This window comes from Pantherophis guttatus, chromosome 6 (genome assembly GCF_059756535.1).
Source record: "Pantherophis guttatus breed Tessera chromosome 6, ASM5975653v1, whole genome shotgun sequence".
In the NCBI taxonomy this organism is placed as follows: domain Eukaryota; kingdom Metazoa; phylum Chordata; class Lepidosauria; order Squamata; family Colubridae; genus Pantherophis; species Pantherophis guttatus.
Genome location: NC_142068.1, coordinates 77407525 through 77433880, shown reverse-complemented (window position 1 = coordinate 77433880; position 26356 = coordinate 77407525). Strand labels below are relative to the sequence as shown.

Here is a 26356-nt window from a genome sequence, read left to right as displayed (position 1 = left end):
TTCAAAATCCCAATCACACTTTTTTTATGTTTCAATTATGTATCTTAATTTCAATTATGTTCATAATTAAACCTAATTACCACTTAATATTTCATCTGCTGTTCCATTTTACAATACATAATAAACATCATCATATTTACTTTTTACATTCACAGTTACTATTATTAATACAGTTCCCTTAGATATACTAATATTTATCTTAATTTCCTTCCACTATTCTTCCCCTTTTAGCCATTTTCTCCTGGTCTCACCAGAATTCCACTTCTTAATGATTTTCTCCTTTCATCCCATTTTCATATCTTCTTCTTCTTCTTTTTTCTATTTTTCTATTTATTATATCTTTTCTCCTGAATCCTTTCTCTAATTTTTGAGTCCATCACTCGCATAATTCGCCCCCTGCTGTTACCCAATCTTTTCCCATTTCCTTCTCTTCCCTTAGATTGCTTTTTTTTTGGAAAATATTCCCCCTGTCCATTCTTTTTTGCCACTGTAAATCCCACTGTAATCATCTAACATTTTTGCCTTCAATTCTTTTGTCAAGTTTCCGAAAGATGCCCTAATTAATTCATGAGCCATGATCCAAACTTCAAAGGAAATATAGTCATTTATTAGGAGCACCATTCCGGCAATACTGGGATGCAGTCAGGACTGATCCCATGTAGATTTACGTTTCCCTATGACCCTGTCTCTCCCCTCCTCTCTGGCCATGTCATAAAGCACATTCTCCAATTAACCACTTTGGCTGGCTGTGAACCCTAACGCTCTCCTTCTGATTGCGGTCAGAAAGAATGTATGGAATTCACTTCAGTTCTCCCTCCCTCCTGCTCATGGCAACTTGAAAGCTTTGCAAGTTGACATCTTTTTCCTTCAATATCATTTTCTTGTTTCTCATTTATATTCTCTTTTTCCTGTTTTGTGTGCTCTAACAAAGTTTCTGACTTTATTGCCCTTTATTGATTCACACACGTTTTTAAACATCTCAATTAATTCCTCACACATCCAAGCCTCCATATTATTAGTTTAAAAGATTATTAGTATTTCCATTTATATTTAATTAAAATTTTAGTCCATATAGTCTCTTTTTTATTTCTAGATAATATCCAGTACAATGTTTGTCCAATCCACTTCAACTTCAACTTCAACTTTTATTATTGTCCACCTCCTTTAAAAGTCGAGACCAAGCAGCTTAGAACAAAACAAATACTCCTTAAAATTTCTCACAGCTCTTGTAGTGATCAAGATCACTGTAATAATTTCCTTGAATTTCAGGTCAGTCGTTTCCACCAGCAGATGTCTCTCTCCAATCCACCTTTCTCAGAATAACAAAGTATCCAGTTTATAAAAGTATTTTAAATCCACATAGAAAATACTTTCTCTCAAATTGCTTTTCCTTTTATTGTTTTTAATTTCTCCAGATTCAGTTTTAAATCCAGTTGTAAAATTTCCTTTCTGGGGTTTAATATGTTGACTTCCTCTTTGTTCTTCCTTCATACTTCAAAACTATCAAAATTCTTTCAAATCTTTATTAAAATTTACTTTCCCTCAAGTTTCCTTTTCTTATATTGATTTTAATTTCTCCAAGTCCAATTTTAAATCCAAATATAAAGTTTTCTTTTCTGGGCTTTAATACTTTGACTTCCTCTTTGTTCTTTTCCCTCCATTAAAATTCCCAAGTGCCAATTAGCTGCTTGTTTCCTTGCCGGGATCTTTTAAAGTTTTTTAAAAAGAAAAAAAAATCCTTTTTTACCTATGAGTTGACCAATAGCCAATAGTTGGCCTATTGCTGAGCACATTGTAAGCCGCCCTGAGTCTTCGGAGAAGGGCGGCATATAAATCAAATTAAAAAAAAAAAAAAAAAAAATCACTCACCCAGTATCAGAACTCCATCCAAACACGGTTCCTGCACAAAATCTTATTCCGGTTGCCCCAGCTTCAAAGCAGTCATTTTTAATGGCCGCCGCCCCCGCTGCCGAATTAAAGAGCTGCCTTGGACTTTCTGAGGAACTTGCCTGTTCCACTTGCTCATCCAAGACTCCTTCTTCAACGTCCCTACAAGATGGTTCTGGTCCAAACACCCCTCCCCCCCGACGGTGGTTTGTCTGGCTGGATTTTCACCGGGCTCATTGGAGCCCACTAATTTCCAGCTATTCTCGCCGCAACGCTTCCGATTTCCTGCGCTTGCTGACATTTCATTGCTTAACCTGATAACAACATTGGAGCACTGATGATATTGTTACCCAATCAGGTAATGAAACATCTGCAAGCAAGCAATCAAACTCAGAGAGCACCAAGGACGTCACAGTTCAATTCAGAGCTATGTATATTCTCTCCTGTTGGAAAATGCAAACTGATCATATTTCTGTTCTTTTCACAGATTTTTGGACTCCTGTGGCATCCCACAAGTAAAAGCCATTATGTTATGGAAGGAAATCTCATAAAGTTAGCCTCGTCTGAGGAAAATCATATAATTTACCAAGGCATAAAGTCTTCTGCTGGATTCGATATCACCTCCAGGTTAATTTTGAAGGGGTTCATTTAGCTGATCTGCAGTTTGGGGAAGTCAGAATAGCAAAATAACAGAGTTGGAAGGGGCCTTGGAGATCTTCTAGTCCAACCCCTTGCTCAGGCAGGAAATCCTGTACCATTTCAGACAAATTGTTGTCCAATCTCTTCTTAATGACTCCCCATTAATTAACATTAGAAAATATCATCTTGTTCATTGAGGCTGAAGCCAGATGCCAGGAAAAGCACAGAGGACACAAAATTTGCTTCTGAATGGAAGATAAAAATCCTAATCAAGTTTAGATTCTCTAGTCTTCTTGACAAACGTGCATAAGTGGTTTGCTTTCTTATGTCCTCACTACCAAGTTATATCAGGTAAAACATGGCATTTAAAATAGCGTTACTCAGGTTATGCTTTGTACAGGAATAATTCAATCAATTCACACTGCTCAGTTCTCCAAGTCTTCTTTTGGTTGAGGGGAGGGTGCCAGGAGTGGGCTTCAAAAATTTTAGCAAGGGGTTCTCTGCCTGGTTGCTAGGTGGGTGTGGCCATGGTGGGTATGGCCTAGTCTGCCTCCAGCACCATGGTGAGGGGTATTTTTGCCTTCCCCAGGCTCTGGAGGCTTTCCTTGAGCCTCCAGGAGGGCGAAAATGGCCTCCCCAGGCTCCGGAGGCCCTCTAGAGGCCAGACATAGACCCGTTTCTGGCCTTCCTGAACTTCCGGTAGGCTCATTTTTCACCCTCCCTGAGCCTCCACATGCACCCTGCACTTACCTGCATCCAAAATGGGCTGCGTGGGGATTCCTGGGTGGGGTGGGTGGGGCCAGCCAGGAGTGGGATTTGGGGGTTATCTGAACCGCACAGAATCTTATCTAGAGGTTCTCCCGAACCCTTGCAAACCCCCAGCAGCCCAGCCCTGGAGTGTGCAAAGACAAGTTAACGAAGGCCATGCTTGCTCAGTGGCTACAAAAATACCGTAATAACTACCTGTTCTTAAGAGGAATAAAAAATAAGGAAGGTAAAGGAATGGAGTACTCTGGGAAAGGGTAAAGCCATCTTCAAACCTGACCAGAAGTACTCAACCATGCGACATCTATTGCATGTCATTTCCATGCCGTGCTTGCAACATGCAAAGTTCCACAAGACAATAAGAAGGAAGGTAGTCCTCAACTTACAACAGTTCATTTAGTGACCATTCAAAGTTACAAGAACCCTGGAAAAAACGTGACTTCTTATGACCATTTTTCACTTACATGAAACAGTGACTTACTAAGTGAAAAAGTGAAGTAATAAGGAAATAAAGATTTATTGAGCATTATACAAAGTAATAATAAATGTGGGGAAGTTTTAGAAAGGGAAATAAGATTTTGAAATATAAACATGTTTGACCTGTATTGTTAATAGTGAGGATTTAGGCTAAGAATTGTGAAATGTATTATTATATATTAATTGAATTGAGATTTAAAATGGATTAATAGAAAGGTAATTGTTTTGATTAAATAAATTAAACTTTTTATAAGATGGTAATATGGGAAATAAGTGATTTAAGATTAAGTCTTGTTAAAAATGAGGATTTAGGGTAAGAATTGTGTAATGTACTATGAGGTACTAACTGAATTAAGATTTAAGGGGGTTAATAGAAGGGTAATTGTTTTGATTAAGTAAATTTGACTTAATTCTTTTAAGATGGTATTAGTTGAGATAGGTGATTTAAGATTAAGAAATAAGTGTTATGGCAAAATAGAATATACAAAATTTTGTTAAAGATGGAAAAAAATTGTATAAATTGATGACCAAATCAGGACTCTGTTAAATTTGTGACTCAATTGTGGTCGTAAGTTGAAGACTACCTGTATTTAAAACCAAAGGTCCAATTATCAGTCTCTTCCTTCCCTCCCTAGGCAACATCTTGAATTTTTGGCTCAAATGCCCGGATCCAAAGAATTATCTGGAAAGAATCTTCAGAAAATTCTGAACTCTCTCCTAGGAAAACCTCAGCCCATTATCTTAACAAGCCAGCCATTCAAAAGGATCTGCAGTGAGTGCCCAACGGTGAGTGAGACAGAAATTTTAACCTAAGTTTAAAATCATCTGAATGTGCCTTTCATAATTTCCAAGCAATCTGTAATGGGAGTTGAAACCTGAATGCAAGAACATCAACGCTAAGACATAATTATAATCAGAGGTGGGTTTCAGCAGGTTCTGACCAGTTCTGGAGAACCGGTAGCGGAAATTTTGAAGAGTTTGGAGAACTGGTAGTAAAAATTCTGACTGGCCCCGCCCCCATCTATTCTCTGCCTCCTGAGTCCCAGCTGATCGGGAGGATATGGGGATTTTGCAGTATCCTTCCCCTGGAGTGAGGAAGGAATGGAGATTTTACAGTAATCTTCCATTGCCACGCCCACCAAGCCACACCAAGCCACACCCACCAAGCCACACCCACAGAACTGGTAGTAAAAAATTTTGAAACCCACCACTGATTATAATGTGATTGGGGTTGTGCAAGCTTCAACAAAAATGATTTAGAAGAAACCCTTCCTCATTCTTCATCAAGATATAAAGATCTTCTTACAGGACTAACAGACAGGCAGATTAACAGAGTTGGAAGGGATCTTGTAGGTCTTTTAGTCCAACCCCCCTCCCTCACCCAAGCAGGAGACCCTACACCATTTCTGATAGATGACAGTCTAGTCTCTTCTTGAAAGCTTCCAGTGATGAAGCTCCCACAACTTCTGAAAGTAAGATGATCCATTGGTTAACTGTTCTCACTGTCAGAAAATTTCTCCTTATTTCCAGGCTGAATCTCTCCTTGTTCGGTTTCCATCCATTATTCCTTGTCCTTCTACTAATTTAACATCTGATTCACTTAGCAAACGTGTCAAGAAAAGTCATAAAATGGGACACTTAACAAATTTCTCTTTTAGCAATATAAATTCTGGGCTCAGTTGTGGTCGTAAGTCGAGGACTTATCTCCTGTACTAAGTCTGAATTGTTGATAAGGCTGTAAATATCTTTAGTTATATAGTGGCAAGAATGTTTGATTAGCTAGAAGGCACTGCAAATTGTTCTTGTTCTTTTAGCTCAGATCCTACTTGAAAACATTTGCCAAAAAGAAGATCAAACTTGACCTCTCTAAAGCACAGACTACTTGGCATTTTTCCAGAGTTGTGCAGATGCTGCGTAGTGCCAAAAAGAAAGATATCCTTCTACTACTGAAGAAAGCTCCAGAGAACATGTTGTAAGTAAAGGAAAATTATTATTCCTATTATGGGTTGTATACAGTCGGCCAGATATTGAGACTGGATTTGGCATTTTTAATCCACCTATCCTGCCCAGAGAGATGGGATAATCAGATGTTCTTGTTTGATGGAGTTCCAGCTATCTTTGCGGGATGTAAGCTGTTCCAAGTAACCTGTTTTTTGTATGTGTTTTTTTGCAATTGACTGGTGATGATTTTGTCAATGCCATATTATTATTTTCGCTTTCCTGAGGACATCCAAAGAACTGCCATTCCTTTTTAGAGAAATTTAAATCAAGGGCTAATTAATTACTTTAGGAAATGAATGTGTGGCGTTGTACTTATCCAGGGTACTTGCAGGGAAGTATCAAAAAAGTAAAACTCACAAGCATGTAATTGAAGCTCCACACACTTTTCATGTGTGTGGAATGAGACTTTGATGATATACCTTTGGCTGCCATCGTAATCCTTTTATCACCCTGCAGAGCAGGGGTGAAATCCAGCAGGTTCTGGAGAACCAGTAGCGGAAATTTTGAGCAGTTTGGAGAACCGGCAAATACCACCTCTGGCTGGCCCCAGAGTGGGGTGGGAATGGATATTTTGCAATATCCTTTCCCCAGGAGTGGGGAGGGAATGGAGTTTTTGTAGTATCCTTCCCTTGGAGTGGGGTGGGAATGGAGATTTTGCAATATCCTTCCCCCAGGCGTGGGGAGGGAATGGGGGTTTTGCGGTATCCTTCCCTTGAAGTGGGGTGGGAATGGAGATTTTGCAGTATCCTTCCCCTGCCACGCCCACCAAGCCACGCCCACCATGCCACACCATGCCCATAGAACCAGTAGTAAAAAAATTTGGATTTCACCACTGCTGCAGAGACCCCTGAATTTAATAATCCCGAATTTAACTAATTCTGCAGACACCCTGAACTTAATTATTCTATCTCCAGCTATCTCAACATTCAACAATTTTGCTTTATCCCATTTTTAGACCCTTCTACATTGAAGCTGCAATAGCTGCCCATTCAACCCCTTCCTTAGTAGCAGTGACTGAATTTATGGATTTGGAGGGCAGAAAGCAAATGTCCTTGCAGGAAAACCTCCTCTATGCTGCAGCTTTGTCTCCTCGCCCTTCCAAGGAACTTTTCAGACTGGTGCTTGTAAGTCCAAGTCATTTCTGCTCTTTGCTGAACCGCTCTTTTCATATCTCGATGTTTCAATATTGCTTTTATTTCCTTTTACTTTTAAGTGAGTGAATGAAAATGGATGGATGGATGGATGGATGGATGGATGGATGGATGGATGGATGGATGCATGGATGCATGGATGGATGGATGGATCTAGGTAAAGGTTTTGAGATGCCCAAGTTACACAGCAACAATGATATTAAGCAGCACCATAGAAGAATGGAATACAGATTTGATCAAAATGTTGAATTTGACAAAAATAGAACACCACAATGATTTTTCTATGGTTGTCTCATATACCCATGCTTTGTATTCAGTACTTTGATGAATGTTTGAGCTGTCTGCATTGAAAGAAAATAATTCCATGCCAGAGAGTTTAATGAGATTAATAAAACAAGTAAAAACTTCACTACCCAAATTATATTGCAATATCTCTGACAAGCAGTTATCCAGCTCCCTGTCACTGAACATAGGAAGCTATTCCATTGAAAAAGATTGTTCTTATCATTAGGTTCTTTCTCTAATGGTCTACTAACATCTGCTTCTTCATTATGTTCAACAATTTGTTTCAGTTGGTCCCCTCAAAAAAACAAATCTGCTCTATCTTTTACAATTCAATCTTTTTTTTAAATCAAGTTTTATTAGGTATTTTTTCCCCCAACACACACCCACATATTTTATGAAACAGAGTATTGACCATATCATGTCATATCATATCATATCATATCATATCATATCATATACAACTTGTCATATCCAAATATATTTTACTTAGTTACAATTTCTGCCAAAGTGTTCTTTTTCCATATTTTTTAATCAAATCTTAATATTTTTATTCTTGTTTCTATAAACAGTATCTTCTTTCGCCCTCAAATTCTATTTTCTCCATTTTTAATCATATATACTCTCTTGTAATTTTTAATAATTCATTCTTTATCCTAATATATTTTAACATGTTCGGGGAAACCTTTCTTCCATTTCATCTTTTTTGTTTTACAGCAATCTTTCTTTTCTTTCTCTTCCTTTCCCTCCCTTCTTTTATCCTTCCTACCTTCCCTCCTCTCCTACTCCTTCTCTACTTCCCCTTCCTTTCTCCATCTCCTCCTTTCTTCCCCCATCTAACCTTCTCTCCTACCCTTATTTCCCCTTCCTTTCTTCCTCTCCTCTTCTTTTTCTTCTATTCCTCTCTCTCCTTCTCCCTTCCTTCAATCTCCCTACTCCTTCTTCCATCTCTCTCTATTGCTGTATTCATTTTCAATTCAGTGTTTTTTTTCCTGTGGTGTCCAGGCATCCCCGATTTTCTTTCCATTTATTGAATATATTCCTCCAGATTCCCATCATGTTTTTTAATTCTTAACAATGTATTTCAACTTATTCCATTTTTACCTTAAAATCTTTCAACTTAATTAACCTTCCACCTCTTATTTTCTTTAATTCCTAATTTCTTATTCCCACTTTAATAATTATTTTTCTCTTTTCCTAATATTTCAATTACTTTCAGTTATTTTTACATTCTGTATCTGCTGATCTATTTTACATTGAACAATATACTCCTTTTTTAATTCTTACATATATTTCATTTCATCTTTACTTACATCATTTCCTTACATCATATACTAACATTTCAATTTTATTTCTTAATTTAAATTAATTTCTTTGTTTTTTCAATCTTTGGCACACATTTTTTTACCCTCAGCAGGTGTTTCTCTCCAATCCATAAATCCCCAGACAACAAAATATAAACCTTTCTATCTTTCACATTGCATCTACTGATCTATTTTACATTATAAAATATATTTCTTTTTTTTTAACTCCTTACATACATTTCATTTCAACTTTACTTACATCACTTACTAACATTTCAATTTTATGTCTTAATTTCAATTAAGTATTCCCTTTTACAATAATCTATATATTTATTCCAATTTGTTTCTTACATACAATTTCTACTACTAATACCATTCCCTTAAATCAACGTTAATGCTTTAGTTCCCTTTCTACTACCTTTTTTCTTCCCCTTTTAACCATTTTCTTTTAAATTCTCCAGAATTCCACTTCTTAATATTTTCCTCCCATTGTCCCATTCTCTTATTTCGTTCTTCTTCTTCTTCTTCTTCTTCTTCTTCTTCTTCTTCTTCTTCTTCTTCTTCTTCTTCTTCTTCTTCTTCTTCTTCTTCTTCTTCTTCTTCTTCTTCTTCTTCTTCTTCTTCTTCTTCTTCTTCTTCTTGTATATATTGTATCTTCCTTCCTGCATCCTTTCTCTAGTTTTTAACTTTATTACCCTTTTAATTCTTCCTCTCTCGGGCAAACCGGTAGTAGCCACATGCGGGCCCCAACCCTTAAATTCTTCACAATTGTTCAACTCCATTCAAGATGACAATCCTCTTTAATACACCCTTGAATGAAGAGACATCCACTGCCATATCCCTCTTCTCTCTTTCTTACAGGACAGACTAAACAACAAAAAACTAACTAAAGCCAGTTGGGAAGCAGGAAACATGATCATTGGCAGCCTCTTGGGCAAATTGTGTCAGATGAATCAATGTGGCCTAAAGGTGAGTTGGTACAGTATTCTTCTCCTTTCCACTTTGGATTTCCAATTTGAGTTTTTGACTGATGTCACTCCTTTTGGTTCATTCTTTCCATCTCTCAAATAAACTAGGAAGTCAGCTTTGCAAAGGAAGCCATCCTGAAAAAACTTCATGGCTCCAAGACGGACTGGGAGAAGATGATGCACCTGTCATCTCTGAAAAGTACTCTGCTCCCAGAATTCATCCCCACCTTCCTGTATTATGCAGAGGAAGGCTCACCCACCATCTCAGCTGCAGCGGCGACAGCTCTAAAGAGATTCAGTACAGAGCACATCACAAGCACGGTATGGGATGTCCTGCTCTAAAATAAAGCTTGCTAAGAATTAATCTTTAAAACCAGTGCTTTAATGAAACATTGCCGCTATTCTCTGCCAGGAAGTCCAGAAGCTATGTACAGCAATTTGATCATTTCTCGATTTGCATCAGTACCTTCCATCTTTGATTATTCCTGACTAGACTTCTGACTGTTTCTCCTACTGGTTGAACTTAGGGGCAGGTTACAATGCATTAGCTTCCAGCTGCTAGCTGGGGTTATGAGAACCGCAGTGCCACAGATTTAAAGAGTCTCAGACTTTGAATAGTGGACTTAAATGACAGTGTTATAGTTCTGAATAAAGTATATGACATGCCGTATTTTTCGGAGTATAAGACACAGTCCCTCCCCCCCAAAAAGAGGGTGAAAATCTGGGTGTGTCTTATACTCTGAATGTAGCCCCACCCAGCTTCTCAAAGGGAGGTTTCAGAGGCTGAAAAAAGCATCAGAAAAGAAGCTTCAGAAAAGAAGCCTCTAAACAGAGCTTTAGAAAAGAAGTCCTCAAACAGAGCTTCAGAGGCTTTTTTTCTGAAGCTCTGTTTCGGAGGCTTTCAGAGGCTGGAAGAAAAGTTTTTTCTGAAACAGAGTTTCAGAAGTTTCAGAGGCAGAAAAAGAAGCAAAAAAAAGCAAGGCACAGAGCTCACAACCAAGGAACCTGTTGCTAAAATTCACCTCTGGGAACAGCTGATTGGGGGTATTCCGGGAGGCCGATCCACCTGCCAATCAGCTTTTTTCTTATTTTCCTCCCCAAAAACTAAGATGCATCTTATACTTGAAAAATACGGTAGTCTTCTTCAGACATTAAAACTTCAGAAAACAGGTTTGCTAGAGATGGATAATGCATGGCCTTCATTGTGCTATTTTGAACCAGTCATAGGACTGTTTTGTTTTTCTTTTTACAACCCTGTAATCTTTTGATTTGGGGTGGAATCAGGGCAACTGGGTGGAGCTGAGCATTTACTGACCGGATGCCCTTCCTGATACCTCCACAGAGTTCACAGCAGATATTTTCTCTTTGCGGCCTGAAAGAGAAACATGTACCGCTACCTAGGGTCAAACTCTCAACCTTCCGAGTGGCAGGCGAGCATCTTCACCATTAGGCCACCATGCCACTCACTCATAGGACTGTTGATGTAGGGGAAGTAGGAGATAGGATGGTTAGATATATATACATGCTTTGATTGAACCAAACCAAAAAAGGGATTTTAAAATATCTAATGATTAAATAATGCTTCCATTATCCCTTGCCCTGTGCCATGCCGCATAGATCTGGTAGAAACTGGAGTTTAACCAGTGATGGGATTCAGCCAGTTCACACCACTTCGGGAGAACCGGTTGTTAACTTTCTGAGCAGTTTGGTGAACTGGTTGTTGGAAAAAATCATTAGGGCAGAGAACCGGTTGTTAAATTATTTGAATCCCACCACTGAGTTTAAAAATATCTTGAGGTATACAAAACTAGCATGTCAAGGATGTGAGCTCATTTGAATGGAAGAAAAGTGGCCATTCAAATCAAGTTATTGTCATTGCACTTAAAACACCTATGGTTTGTCTCTGCTCTCTGGCACCAGGTTAAAATGGCAATGAGACGCATTTTCCATGAAGTTAAGAGAAAGTATCAAAAACATTCAAGGTTGGCAGCTGCAGAAATCCTCTTGGATAATAATCCCTCACAGATGGACTTCATCAATATCGTGCTGGCCAGCAAAATACTTTCACCAGAAATGCAAATATTTATATTGTCCAAAATTCTAAGCATTATATCTTCTGATAACCATCCAACCAGGTAAACTATATACTGAATGTAATTACATAAAATTATATCTAATATTAGCTTTCCATGACAACCAGTGTTATTTTTTTTTTCACCTTTACCTTCAATCTCTTAAATAAAACTCAATAAAACTTCTCATGGATAATTCTGATGCCTACAGTAGTGGCCAAAACTGTGGAAACCTTTTGGGAAAAGTGTATTTTTCTAAAACTAGCTAATAACACAACTTTTTTTTTTGCAATAGTACCATAAAATTATAGATCAATGGAAAGATAATTTAATAAAGAATGTGATGCAATAACTTCTATGAAGGATTTGCTATTAGAATAGCAGTTACAGTATAAAGAAGAAAAGTGAAACACAGAAAAAAATGAGATATACAAAAATTATCACCATAGAAAAAAAATGAGATATTCTAAAATTAACACCATGTCAGTTAATACTTAGTTGGGTAACTTTTAGCATGAATCATGGCCTTACAACGTCTTCCCATGGAGTGAACCAAGTCTTTTAGTTCTGCAGCTGTTCTAATGTGAAATCAAGATTGATTGAATGATTGCTTCTATTAACTGAGTTTTATTGCTGAGTCACTTCTGACTAACAAGTTTCTTTAGTCGGCTCCTGGGATTTTCAATTGGGTTAAGATCTGGGCTATTCCCAGGCCATTTCAGCAGTGGAATATGATTATCTTGAAACTCCCCCCAAAAGTGGTGTTATTAGCCATCAAACCTCAAAAATACAGTTTTCCCAAAAGGTTCCCACAATTTTGGCCACTACTGTAGATAAAATCTCATATGAATCAACTTTATGTTAGACTAAGTGTTTGATCAACTATTCCACTGGCATATTTTCTACATCACTGCTAACAACTATTCTTTGAGATGGTTGAAATATTTGCTATTATGGCTGCATTTTCTTAGAATTTGAGATTTAGGCATGCAAAGCAAATATTCATTTAGAACTTGGGTTCTAAGGATCTCTGATCTCTGTTGAGATATTCTAGAACAGGTGGTCCTCAGCTTACAACAGTTCATTTAGTGACCGTTTGAAGTTACAACGGCGCTGAAAAAAGATGACTTGTGACTGTTTTTCACACTTACGACCATTGCAGCATTCCCCATGGTCATGTGATCAAAATTCAGACACGTGGCAACAGAGTCATATTTATGAGTGTTGCAATATCGTGTGATCCCCTTTTGTGACCAGATTCACTTAACAACCGTGTTACTAACTTAACAACTGCAGTGATTCATTTAACAAATTTTGGCAAAATATGAAAAATATTGCAGCTGGTCTTTTTTTTTTTTTTTTTTTGACATTGTCTGCTGGAGTTCATCCATGACTTCTTTCGGTTTTTTTGTCCACCTCTCCTTTTGATCCAGGCAGCTGATCAAAGATGTCTTGAAGGATCCAAGGATAAATAATTACCACTACTTCTCACCCAAAGATGGCAGATCCATCTCTTTCTCAGGATTATTAGCAGGTGAATAATGTGGTACTATTTAATCATGTCTCTAAAAAAAAAAAATGAGGGAAAATCCCCTTGATATTCAAAAATATCTACTGTATGGAGGCCTCCTGTATCAATGTGGTAAAAAAATGCTCTAACACAACCACTAAGTCCAAAGCACAATAACGCTTCAAGAATATGAACTAAAGTAAGGATTTCTTTGAAGTTGAAGTCAAATACAGTATCGATGATTTCATGGAACATGTCTGGGTAATTTTCTTAGCAAATTAAATAAAACTTTATCTTGCCATTATTTTCTTCCAATTTTTTTTGCAACCCAATCTAGCCTAAACTTGGAATTTTCTTATACTCTCCCTCCCAAGTATTAATCAAGCCTCAGCATACTTAGTTTCTTTCTTTCTTTCTTTCTTTCTTTCTTTCTTTCTTTCTTTCTTTCTTTCTTTCTTTCTTTCTTTCTTTCTCTCTCTCTCTCTCTCTCTCTTTCTCTATCTATCTATCTATCTATCTATCTATCTATCCATCCATCCATCCAGTGGTGGGATTCAGCCAGTTTGCACCACTTCGGGAGAACCAGTTGTTAACTTTCTGAGCAGTTTGGCAAACTGGCTATTGGAAGAAATCATTAGGGCAGAGAACCGGTTTTTAAATTACTTGAATCCCACCATTGTATCCATCCATCCATCCATCCATCCATCCATCCATCCATCCATCTATCTAACTATTCAATCTATCTAATCTCTCTCTCTCTCTCTCCCATCCATCCATCCATCCATCCATCCAGAGTTTCAGCAGGTACTAACCAGTTCTGGAGAACCGGTAGTGGAAATTTTGAATAGTTCAGAGATCTGGTAGTAAAAATGCTGACTGGCCCCGCCCCCATTTATTCTCTGCCTCCCAAGTCCCAGCTGATCAGGAGTAAATGGGGATTTTACAGTATCCTTCCCCTACCATGCCCACCAAGCCATACTACACCCACCAAGCCATGCCCACAGAACCAGTAGTAAAAAAATTTTGAAACCCACCACTGCATCCATCCATCCATCATCTATATGTATCTATTTATCTCTATCTTCATTATATTTCTATGATTCAATTCAATTCAACTTTTATTGTCAAAGCACAACACATGTACAATGAGATTGGCTGAGCCTCCCTTCATGCACATCTCTCTCTCTCTCTCTCTCTCTCTCTCTCTCCTTCTCTCTCAATGAATATGCTACATACCATAATCACAAATAGTATTTGACCTTCAGAAAATGAAGCTTAAAGGCAATTTTATCCCTATGAATGTACTGCTATGGTTATTATGGAATAAAATAACCACAGCAAATACGTATTAAATAAACAGCCCCCTCTCACTAGATTTCACTATTCAGAAATCCTAAACAGTACTTTTATGCAAAATCACTTCCAAAGTGAGAGAAATTGATATTGTACTTGAGATGGATTCACATGTCTGCATTCATCACTCAACAATAGGGTTTCAGTGCTCTAGTAAAACACTCTGCCATGGGCTGCACATACCCTGAACCCCTTTTGTCAAATTTCACTGCTCCCATCAATCCTTTACCCACTCTAGAGAGATAGAACTTATAAAAGATACATAAATCTACAAATACTCTTAAAAAATTCACTCACTATGTGACATCATGGTGCCATTTTCCACACTACTTCTGTTTGCAGGCATCTAAAATAGTAAAAAATTGCCACTGGTGTCAAAATGTGTTTTTTCCTACACTACAATATGTACATCCTATGTGCTTCTCCCTTTAGGAAAGCTTTTGAAAAAATGATGGAGTTGTTATTTGCTGTATAAGGCCTCCCAGCAGCCTTCATATTCATTATTGTGTCCTTTCCCTCCCTTTAGCTACTGAAGATGCATCTTCTACTTTTGGTGTGGAACTCTTATTCTCAGATTTTGGGTTACTTCAAAAGAGCACCACTAATTTTGATATTGAAAGTCATGGCCACCGGCTCCAAGCAGCTCAGGTCTGATGGTTTATGTAGTTGATCAAAGTCTCTTCTGCTATTCAAGACAATTCTGAAGACTTCTGCTAGCTACCCATCACCTTCTGGCAGCTACTTAAGGGCCTCATTAAATTTCTACAAGATATATTTCTATCCATAAAGTCATTTCAAGACTTCCCAGAATGCCCTGAATGATTATCCATACTCACTAACTAGGAACCAGATAGACAATTGATTGCCTAGATATCATCCAAGCAGCTTTAAAATTATGTCATTATTTTTAATCAAAATTGATTGCATTTTAAAGTGCTTCACTAGCTGTGAAGCAGTGATGCAGATTTTTTTTTCAAGCCAATTTGCCATATTTTTCGGAATATACGACACACCTTAGTTTTTGGGGAGGAAAATTTTAAAAAAGCTGATTGGCAGGTGGATCGGCCTCCTGGAATATCCCCAATCAGCTGTTTCCAGAGGTGAATTTTAGCAACAAGTTCCTTGGTTGTGAGCTCTGTGCCTTGCTTTTTTTTTTTTTTTTTTTTTTTTGCTTTTTTTTCTGCCTCTGAAACTTCTGAAACTCTGTTTCAGAAAAAAAAAAAATTCCTGCCTCTGAAAGCCTCTGAAACAGAGCTTCAGAAAAAAAGCCTCTGAAGCTCTGTTTGGGGGCTTCTTTTCTGAAGCTTCTTTTCTGATGCTTTTTTCAGCCTCTGAAACCTCCATTTGAGAATCTGGGCGGGGCTTCATTCGGCGTATAAGATGCACCCAGATTTTCACCCTCTTTTTTGGGGGGGAAAAGGTGCGTCTTATACTCTGAAAAATACAGTACATTGGTCTGAGTGGTGTACTGAGGATGATATTCTAAAAGTAGACCAGAACAACGTGCCTTTTTGAGCATATTAAATATTGTAATTTAGTGGCAATGTTTGCACTCCTGATCTGGCATTTTTCTTGGGTCTATCTTCCTTATTTTGGAAACTTCCAAGTATTTTGGGCTCCTGTTTTTATGAACTCTACCCACCATGGTGAGTAGTCCTAGATGATGGGAGTTGAAATCCAATGTGTCTAGACCAGAGGTGGGTTTCATGTAATTTTACCACCGGTTTACCGCACACCAAAAATGTGAACATGTGTGCCTTCCATGCATGCGTGCAGTCTTCCACGCATGTACTTTGCTCACACGGTTTGCATGCATGCGTATGGCTTAGAAAACATTGCTAAATAGGACAGCATAACACCGGGATGGGGGGACAGGCCCAACCACCCACAGGTCGCCACTACCAGTTTTCCCGAACCTGTTCAGACCGGCTGAATACCACCACTGATCTAGATCCGGGTTCTCCAAACTTGGCAACTTGAAGACTTGTGGACTTCAACTTCCAGAATTCTTCAGCCAGCTATGTTAGCTGGAGAATTCTGGGAGTTGAAGTCCACAAGTCTTAAAGTTGCCAAGGTTGGAGACCCCTGGTCTAGACAACAGCTGTTTAAAGAAAGTTATCCTTGTTTTCTCCCAAAGCCTTTCATTTGCTTCAGTCACCAGTAGTTTCACCACTAGCAGGGAAAATATAGCAGGCATCAGGAGAAGACCTAAGTGGCCTTTAATGGGTTTTCCTAGTAGAAATTTGGAAACAGAGATTACGCAGCCTTTAAAAGCATACCAAAATATAAATAGAAAAAAAAACTGTACCTCAAAGCTGCGGTGGCGCAGTGGTTAACTGCAGTACTGCAGGCTACTTCTGCTGACTGCCGGCTGACTGCAATTTGGCAGTTTAAATCTCAGCAGACTCAAGAGTGACTCAGCCGTCCATCCTTCTGAGGTCGGTAAAATGAGGATCCAGATTGTTGGATCCAGATATGCTGTGTAAACCATTTAGAGAGGGCTGTAAAGCATTATGAACGGAGGTGGGCTTCAAAAATTTTAGCAAGGGGTTCTATGCCCGGTTGCTGGGTGGGCGTGGCCATGGTGGGTGTGGCCTAGTCGGCCTCCTGCACCATGGCTGGGGGCGGCGGCATTTTTGCCCTTCCTGGGCTCCAGAGGCTTTTCTCAAGCCTCCGGGAGGGTGAAAACGGCCTCCCCAGGCTCCGGAGGCCCTCTGGAGGCTGGAAACGGTCCCATTTCCAGCCTTCCCGAACTTCCAGTAGGCCCTTTTTTCACCCTCCCTGAGCCTCCGTGCACACCCTGCACTTATTTGCACCCAAAATGGGCCACGTGGGACTCCTGGGAGGGGCAAGGTGGGGTGGGCGGGGCCAGCCAGGAATGGGATTTTGGGGTTCTCCAAACTGCACAGAATCTTAGCTAGAGGCTTTCCTGAACCCCTGCAAACCCCCAGCAGCCCACCCCTGATTACGAAGCTGTATATAAGTCTAAGTGCTATTGCTATTGCTATCACACTTTATCTTTCTGTGCGTCCTGCAGGTGGTTGTTGAAGCAAAAGGGCTTGAAGGATTGTTGGGTGGAGATGCAACTGAGGAACAAGTGGACTTTAAAGCTGGCATGTCTGCCATTTTGCTTGATGTCCCATTGCGGCCAGTAACCTTCTTTGATGGCTATTCAGATCTAATGTCGAAAATGCTTATGAGCTCAGGAGAGCCTATGAAAGTGATCAAAGGGAACCTGCTGTTGGTGGATCATCAACAGGTATTAGTCCTACAGGATATTTATGACAACTCTTAAAGTTTTTATGTCATTAAGAATAGGCCACTTTGGAAATTTTTATATCTGTACTTGGAAGTAAGCCCCATTGAACTTAGATTTATTTTGGAATGGCTGTATACCTTTAGTGATTGCACTGACTATGTCCAAGGCAACAGTAACAGAATGTTATCGCTCCAGGCAGTTCCACTTCAATCTGGGTTGCAAGCTGTGATTACTCTTCAAGTTGGACTGGGCTTAGATATTTCAGCTGATGTCAACATGAATATGTGGGCGCAGGAATTCAACACAAGTATTATATCAAGGTATGTGAATAGGTACCAATTTCATCTCTAAACAGTGGGAATGGAATGGAATGGAATGGAATGATGGAGGAGGAGGAGGAGGAGGAGGAGGAGGAGGAGGAGGAGGAGGAGGAGGAGGAGGAGGAGGAGGAAAGAAAGAGGAATAGAATGGAATGGAATGGAATGGAATGGAATGGAGAATGGAATGGAATGGAATGGAATGGAGAATGGAATGGAATGGAATGGAATGGAATAGAATAGAATAGAATAGAATAGAATAGAATAGAATAGAATAGAATAGAATAGAATAGAATAGAATAGAATAGAATAGAATAGAATAGAATAGAATAGAATAGAATAGAATAGAATAGAATCCTTTATTTGGCCAAGTGTAATTAGACACACAATTCTGGTGCAGAAGCTCTCAATGTACATGCAAAACAACAAAGTAATAATAAGCGTGCTAAAAAAGCATAACAGTGACATCAAAAGAGAAGATAGTGGAACAGATGAGAAGAATAAAAGCAATACAGCTATCCTATAGGGGTAAATATACAAAGACATAAGACAGTACTGTGGAACTAAAGTGTTCTGTAGTGATGGCACGAGGGAAAAACCTGTCTCTGTGTCTAGTTGCTTTGGCATGCGATGCTCTGTTGTGGTGTCCCAAGGGGAGAAGTTGAAACGGTTTATTGGGAAAAGTTCATGAAAGTTATTTGACAAAGTTCATGAAACCCAGCCTTTATACCATATCCATTCATGAAAACCTATAGATATTCTTATTATATAGTCATCGATAGCAATTTGGTCAAATGGCTGGCCACTGCTGAGATATCCTTATTATTTATCATGGAAGTTTTCACCAATATGGTGCCCTTCGGATGACCTACACCAGTGCTCTGAGAATTCCTGCTGAAGAACCATGTGTCTTGGTTCCAACGAACAAACCCAAGCAAATGAGAACGCTGAGGCTAAGTTCTTCCTCAAAGAATTTCTTTATTGGATACATCATATCGGCACAATCAAATGCAAAACCAACTTTGTTTCCCGTGGTTTCAGTATAATTAAAATAGGAAATAAGTCACATTCCCCAAAAGTCACAGGTCCCGTTGGCCCATTAGATTAATTGGTGGGCTCTCCAGGCACTCCTCCCCGGCTGTATCCACCACCTGTAGAGATTACCTTGGTTCCCACGAGAAAGTTCTGTGTTTTGTCTAGCCACACATTTCATCCTCCTTTCCCCTCCCCACTCTGTGTGGCAACTGAGGAATAGAAAAACGGCTTCTGCCAGGTTCAATTCGAAGTTGACACTATGTTTGTATGAGAATCGGGGAACCTTTGTCCAACAAATGGGGAAATATACAGAGTATTTAGTGTCAATTACCATTGCAACAACGTAGCCAGCTATAAGGCCTACTTTTTTATTTTTTTAACTGCTTCTTCTCCAGATTTATATTCAAATCAATCCAATTTATGTCATTTGTGTCATACAAACAATCTTGTTGCAACAGTAAATATGGAAGATGGCCTTTTATTAGTCATATTAGTCACATATTTTTATGCCGCCCACTCTCCAAGGACTCTGGGCGGCTTACACCAAAGACAGTATACTAAATAGCATATTGCCCCCAACAATCCTTCCACCTCGGAAGGATGGAAGGCTGAGTCAACCTTGAGCCAGTGAGATTTGATCCGCTGATCTGCTGAACTAGCAGTCAGATGAAGTAGCTGCAGTACTGCACTCTAACCACTGCACCACCTCAGCTAGGCCTTACAGGATTGGCCAGATCAGAGACACCATTTCTCTGAATATCAGTTGCTGGGTGACAATAAGAGAAGACTGTTGCACTCATGTCCTGCTTGGTGATCTCCATCTGGCCATTATGGAAAATAAAAAGTTAAAAGGAGTCCCCGTGGATTTTACTCCGCTAGTCATTGCTGACTATAGGGGACAGCGTTCATTTCCCTTTCATTGAGCCTCCGCTCTGAAGACATTTCCGTGGTCGTGTGGCTAGGATGACACCACGGAACACTGTTTCTTTCCCACTGAAGTGGTACCTATTTATCTATTTGCATTAGTATGCTTTCAAACTGCTAAGTAGGCAGGAGCTGGGGTGAAAACGGGAACTCACCTTGTCCCATGGTGCTCAGGTCTCAAACCTGGGCTGCCAGCTTTCCAGTATGACAAGCCCCGTGTTTTAACCACTGAGCCACCACACTGCCCCATTATGGGAAATACCAAATTGATGTTTATTCTGATCCAGCAGGAATCTTCTTACATTTCTGTAGAGTAGAAAGCAATTTTTTTTAAAAAAAAGTGTCCCACTGGTGTCAGTATTCATCTGTTCTTTTTCTCCCAAATACAGAGGTGCACTGACTGTTGATTTCCAAGCAGAAGTGGATACTTCCTTCTTTCAAGCCACACTCAAAAGCCAATCAGACATAGAACTGGGCACAAATGTTGAAATTCTCGCTAGGCTTACTTTGGGTCCCATGCTCATGTGTCTGCAGCTTGCAGAGCAACCAGTCTCTTACAGGTAAACTAGATTTGCATTTTAAGCCAAGACACTGTGGAGTCCATATCGGTGGCCACGTGAACTCAGCTCCGGCGTGCACATTTTCTGGCCTTCTGGGCCCACCAGAAGTAGGAAAACAGGCTGTTTCCTGCCTCTGGAGGACCTTGGGGGGGGGTGAGATGGGGAAGGCCCATTTTTTGCTGTCCCCAGCCTCCAGAGCCTTTCTAGAACTCTGGGGACGGCGAAAACGGCCTCCCCACTTGGAGGCCCTCCAGAGGCCAGAAACGGCCTGTTTGCCAACTTCCAGTGGGAATGGAAGTTGGCAAACGGGCCGTTTTCGGCCTCCAGGGGGGTGGGGAAGGCCGTTTTCGCCCTCCCCAGACTCCTAGAAAGGCTCTGGAGGCTGGGGACAGCAAAAAAACGGGCCTTCCTGTCCCACCGGAAGTTGGCAAATGGGCTGTTTTTGGCCTCCGGAGGGCCTCTAGAGGGAAGGCCGTTTTAACCCTCCCCAGGCTCCTAGAAAGGCTCTGGAGGCTGGGACAGCAAAAAACGGGCCTACCATGCCATCACGTGCCAGGAGTGGGGGATTGGGGGGAGTCATGTGCACATGCAAGGGGGCAGGGCACATAGAATTATGGGTGTGGGCACGTTCACACGTGACCCCCCCACTCCTGGCACGTGATGGCAAAAAGGTTAACCATCACTGCTCTAGTGGCTTGCCCTGTCAGTGTTAGTGAGGGTGATTTTGGAGGGTCTTTGGTTGGGAGGTGTATACATAAACAAGTAAAACCAAAACACTTCCCTATCAGAAATCAGCACCCAGATAAGCATAGATTAATTTCAAGATTAACATCAGACCGACAATCAAGAAGTAAACAATCAAGGAACTGACAAACAAGGTAAACAGTAAACAGCCCAACCAAAGAGTTTCCAAGACCCACCAACACTGACAGGGCAAGTCACTAGAATATAAACAGAGAGCAAATCCCACAACTTAGTAGCACTGGTGATGTTAATTTTACATGCATAAGATAGTTCCCAGAAGAAACATAGCAGATGCTACATATTAGATGAGATTAATTTCATGTATGTTTCACTTTTTTCCTCCTTGCAGGGAAAAGTTCTTTGTCTCTGAATCATCTGCAAACTATAACACTCACGTTCGCAAAGGGAGGCGAGGTACGATACCTGGGCATGGATTTCCTTTCTACAGAGCCAACTCTAAAATGTGTAAAGTCCTGCTCGCAGGGAAAAATCTACAATAATAAAAGCAGCGTTGATTTGTTATATCACAGGCTCGCTGGTCCTTTTCTCACCTTTCATATTGTTCTGATGTAGGCTCCCTTAAAAAGCAGGAAGCAGAGTCTTGGTCCCGGCAAAACCTCTTTTATTTACGCGACTGTGAATTCCTTTCATTCACAGTCAGCAAGGCCCGTCCAAACAGTTTTTCAAAGGAATATTTATCAACAACAGACCTTATCAAAACGCAGTACAAGGCAAAACTTGGCACAGAGTCTCTGAGAGTTACGGAACAAACAAATTGTTTTCTGCAAAAGCCCACTCCCCATTCGCTTCTCTTTTGTTTCCTATGGGGGGGGCAATCACCTCCAAGGTGTGGCTTTTACTCCCAAGTCAACCCTGGTTTCTTAGTTGTTTTTGTCTTCTGGCAGCTCTGTGCATGCGCACACTGGGAACAGGCTCCAGCTGTTCCTCTGCCTCACTGCTGTTTAGCTCCTTCTCTCCCTCCAATGCAGAGCCCTCGTCCGAGCTTTCCCCAGCTCCCAGGACTGGCCCATGTTCCTCCCCAACCTCCTCACTGCCTGACTCTGCTGACAGCTATGCTGGCTGCCGGCGGGCCACAACACATATCTAATCTATATTGTCGTTTTAAAATGGGGAATCCAGAGCCTTGTTCTTTAACAGGGAGGGCAAAACAAAGCCAAATATTACACAAAACAGACTTGCAACCTCTAGAGCCCACCTGTGTTGCAATGGGGAAACCTATCACTAATCTACAGAAGCCTGTAGTTTCCTTCCTTTCATAACATTATTTCAAAACAGCGTAGCCTCACACAGCTTGATTGGATAAATGTGCACTTTGTGCATGCTCCATAATACCATTTCCCAATGTTTCTATTTCACTCTTTCTTCTGGCCTTTGGCAAGGGTGAAAGAGCCCATATTTTACAGACATTTAGTTAAAAAACTTCAGGTGAGAAGAACCTGTTCCTGCAACCCCAGAGGGGCACAATTAGGCTTGAAGTTTTGATGAAGTATGAAAATTCTTCCATTTTCATCCAAATGCAGCGAAATTAACATGGGTGGAAACTTCAAGGAATCCTAGGGAAAAGTCTGAATCCATGCCATCTAGATTTATGTTTATAATATTATAATAATATACTAATTCTTTTTAAAATCATTGAAGTGAATTCATTATTCTCAGTGGAAATCACACTCCCAAGATGAGACAACCATTAGGTCAGTTGAGTTTGAATTCAGGAAGATAATTCCTCCAGCAGCTGAGTCATAATAATTCTACTGAAATGTCACGTTTCAAAGTGAGACCAATTATTGTCTTCATGCTTGGTTCTCCACCATGGGAAGTAGGATACTGGACTGGAGTTTCTTCCCATCAATCTAAAATTTTATAGATCAGCGGTGTCAGACTCAAGGCCCAAAGACCGGATACGGTCTACAGGGTGCTTAAATCTGGCCCGTGGGCCCAGCCTGGAAATAGCAAAGGACCAGCCCGCGGTGCCTCTGGCAGCCAAAACGGGGTGCGGGGGACCGCACATGGCTGACGAGTCCTGCTTTCAGCCTAGATGGCCTCCTGCTGGGCCAAAATGGGACACAGGGGGCTGTGTGAGCTCCACACATGCCCCCATTTTTTGCCTGGACGGCCTCCTGCAGCACCCTGTTGGCAAAATGGGGTACGGGAGGGCCTTGTGTGGCTCCTTGTGCCCCGTTTTGGCCGGCGGAGTGTTGCAGGAGGCCGTCCAGGCAAAAAATGGGGGCATGTGTGGAGCTCACACAGCCCTGTGTCCCATTTTGGCCCAGCAGGAGGCCATCTAGGCTGAAAGCAAGACTTGTCAGCCATGTGCGGTCCCCCGCACCCCGTTTTGGCTGCCAGAGGCACCATAGGCTGGTCCGTTGCTATTTCCAAGCCAGTCCCGCAGGCCAGATTTAAGCGCACTGCAGGCCGGATCTGGCCTGTGGGCCTTGAGTTTGACACCCCATTCTATACCCTTGTTTCACCTGCCTTTCCAGGGCTACTGAATATTACTTCCCATTAATCAGTTGCATATGGATAGAGGACTCTCCATTTAGAATAAAGTCTCTCTGCTTCTTTTGAATTTTTGGTGGTGGTAATGTTTTCCCCACTTCGACACTTGAGGACACTTCTTGAGGACTATCCAAGCTTCACCAATATTTCACAGCATGTGATATGTACCATACAAATTCCAAGGCTATATAATCCCTTGGCAGTTTAGCTTCAGGCAGATCCTCCCATGGCACCTAAATCGAACATAAATGGCCCTAAATCAATGACCATTCAGCCATTTTGAGTTACTCATAGATTGTATTCCTTCTTTTTATAAAGAAAACATCAGTCCTTTATGAATTGCCCATTTTCTTTTACAGAGTTAATGTCTCTCTGCTCACTCCCCAGCCCCAAAATAATAAAAAAATAATAAATACCATTAAAAATCCAAATCTCATATTTACAAAACTCTTACACACGGTAATATTCATCAAGTTTACAATGCTTCGATTATTGGATTTGTCTGAAAGCATTCCCCCGAATGGAAGCCAGAGACAAAGAATCTATCTTTAATTAAACATTTCAACTGGACTGTTCTGCATATTTTCATGTCAGTTGAGACTTTCTCTCCCTGGTAACTGTGATATAAATGGACAATTGTCTTTTATATAATGAAAAGGGGTTATTGGAGCGGATGGAGGAAGATAAAACATTTTCTTCATATTATAGCAATGCAATTCACCTAATGTTTTCTTTGCCCAGAGATCTCCAAAGGGTTGAGGGAACATGGTGGTAGAACATTTTACTTTGATTTTACAACACACTTCTCAATGCTTAGTACTATTTTGAGAAACAGGTCTCTGGATAATGTCCAAAAGGTTTAAAAATAATAATAAATGGGAGGTGGGGGCACAAAAAACATTGTTAGGCAAAAATGGCTGAGACTATGACAGAATGAGGAAATCATAGCCTGGCCAGGGATAACAATTCTTTGTAAGGATGCCAAACTCTTTGTGTATGGTCCATTGAAGTAAGAGTTCTATTTATTATATTGGTACAGGTAACACCCAAATTCTTAATGGAACAAATTCAGGAACATTCTGAGTTAAGAGGGAGAAGAAACATTCCCACACACAAATCTACTTTCATGTTACAAAAGTTGTTGAAAATTACTTTTGTCACTCTCACAGGCTGATCTTGGAAATGACACTCCTGTTAATCTAAGAGGTGACAGTTTGAATTCACAAATGCAAGGTTAAGAGAATATGCTTGTTTTCCCCTTCTCCTTTTAATTCGGAGATTTGTGCCATTTGTGCCACATCCTGGAACACTCATTTTGCTTGGCGTGGTTATTAAGAGGTCTACAAGAACTGACGTCAAAATTGCCACCAGATTCTTTTTCAGCCGTTAAAGGTCAAATGGAGAGTCAATTATAAAACTTTTGTTGATAAAAATGCATTCCTTACAAAAGAAATGTTTAACCAACACGGTGCCACTACCTCAAAAAAGATTGGAAAATTGGGTTAGACATTTGGGTGACTTAATTTACAATCATCATGACTTATGGCCATGATTAGGTCCATTCTGGTCATAAGTCTAGGACTATTGGTATAAGCAGTCCAATTTCCAGTAATGTTACTGAACAACCAACAGACCCAAGCAACTGAGAATGGGAAGAGAACTATGGGGTCATTGATTAAACCAAAAGCACTCTTGTTTTTTAGTGTTCAGTGACATACACAGCGTAGTTTAGCATTCAGAAACTGTTTTTCTATACGTACATTGATGGCTACAATGCATTTAGTCCCAAAGGCACATTTTCTTCTTAGATCCTAAAAAGAACTATTTCTAGAATGCGGCAGAGTAAACATACATATGGCTTCAGTGGAGAATCGTACCCCACATTCTTTGGGACCCTGTTTTGGGGAAACCCGAGTCCAGAATAGAAGGCCCTACAAAAATTTAGGTAGTCTCTTTTGAGGCCGGTTATTCTACTGCAAATGGTGAACCACAGCAGATGGAAATTGTTAGGCAAGAGGAACACTCATAGCTTAAAATGTAGGCAGTTTTCGCTAATAGATTCACAGCAGCTTTCAATAATTCGATAAAATTTAAATGACATTCATTGCACCAGTCCCTCTTACTTCAATGGATTAACATTTGTAATTCAAACTCAGTTTGACACATCTAGAGGAACAGATGAAGTGAAAACTGAATCCCAAAGGCAAGAATTTTCAAATGCTCTTAAAGATTTGGATAAGTATTTACACTATAATAAAAGAACTTGACTATGGTTAGGGTAAAAGCTCTTATCACAGCATTCCTGATTTCAAGACGGGGAGGATAAGACTAAGAATATTTTACCAGCAGTGATGTAGCTCTTAGTAAAAGATTCTTATTCTTATCCTCCTGTCACTGTGGGTAAAAGATTCTTATACAATTTTAGTTTCATTCCTCTTCCTCCTCTGGCTTTATCTAACCCTTTTTTTCATCACAACAGCTTAGTCAACAGCCAGTAGAAAAGTCAAGATGAGAGATAAGCTGTTGTGATGAAAACAGGGGTTAGATAAGGCTGGAGGAGGAAGAATGAAACTAAAATTGTAGCATATAGC

At 40.2% G+C, this 26356-nt stretch overlaps 1 protein-coding gene across 1 annotated transcript in view; it reads left to right on the top strand.

Moving 5' to 3' along the window:
- LOC117670675 (microsomal triglyceride transfer protein large subunit-like) overlaps positions 1–21772 on the top strand; it is a 32744-nt gene extending 10972 nt beyond the window's left edge. Inside the window, exons 6-18 of the mRNA XM_034426021.3 lie at positions 2375–2514; positions 4404–4554; positions 5583–5740; positions 6725–6893; positions 9368–9475; positions 9583–9795; positions 11395–11609; positions 12980–13080; positions 14936–15057; positions 17447–17668; positions 17864–17988; positions 20334–20504; positions 21598–21772. Coding sequence (XP_034281912.2) covers positions 2375–2514; positions 4404–4554; positions 5583–5740; positions 6725–6893; positions 9368–9475; positions 9583–9795; positions 11395–11609; positions 12980–13080; positions 14936–15057; positions 17447–17668; positions 17864–17988; positions 20334–20504; positions 21598–21748 — 2046 coding nt within the window. The 3' untranslated portion in view covers positions 21749–21772. The remainder of the gene's footprint in view (positions 1–2374; positions 2515–4403; positions 4555–5582; positions 5741–6724; positions 6894–9367; positions 9476–9582; positions 9796–11394; positions 11610–12979; positions 13081–14935; positions 15058–17446; positions 17669–17863; positions 17989–20333; positions 20505–21597) is intronic.
- Positions 21773–26356: the final 4584 nt, after the last annotated feature.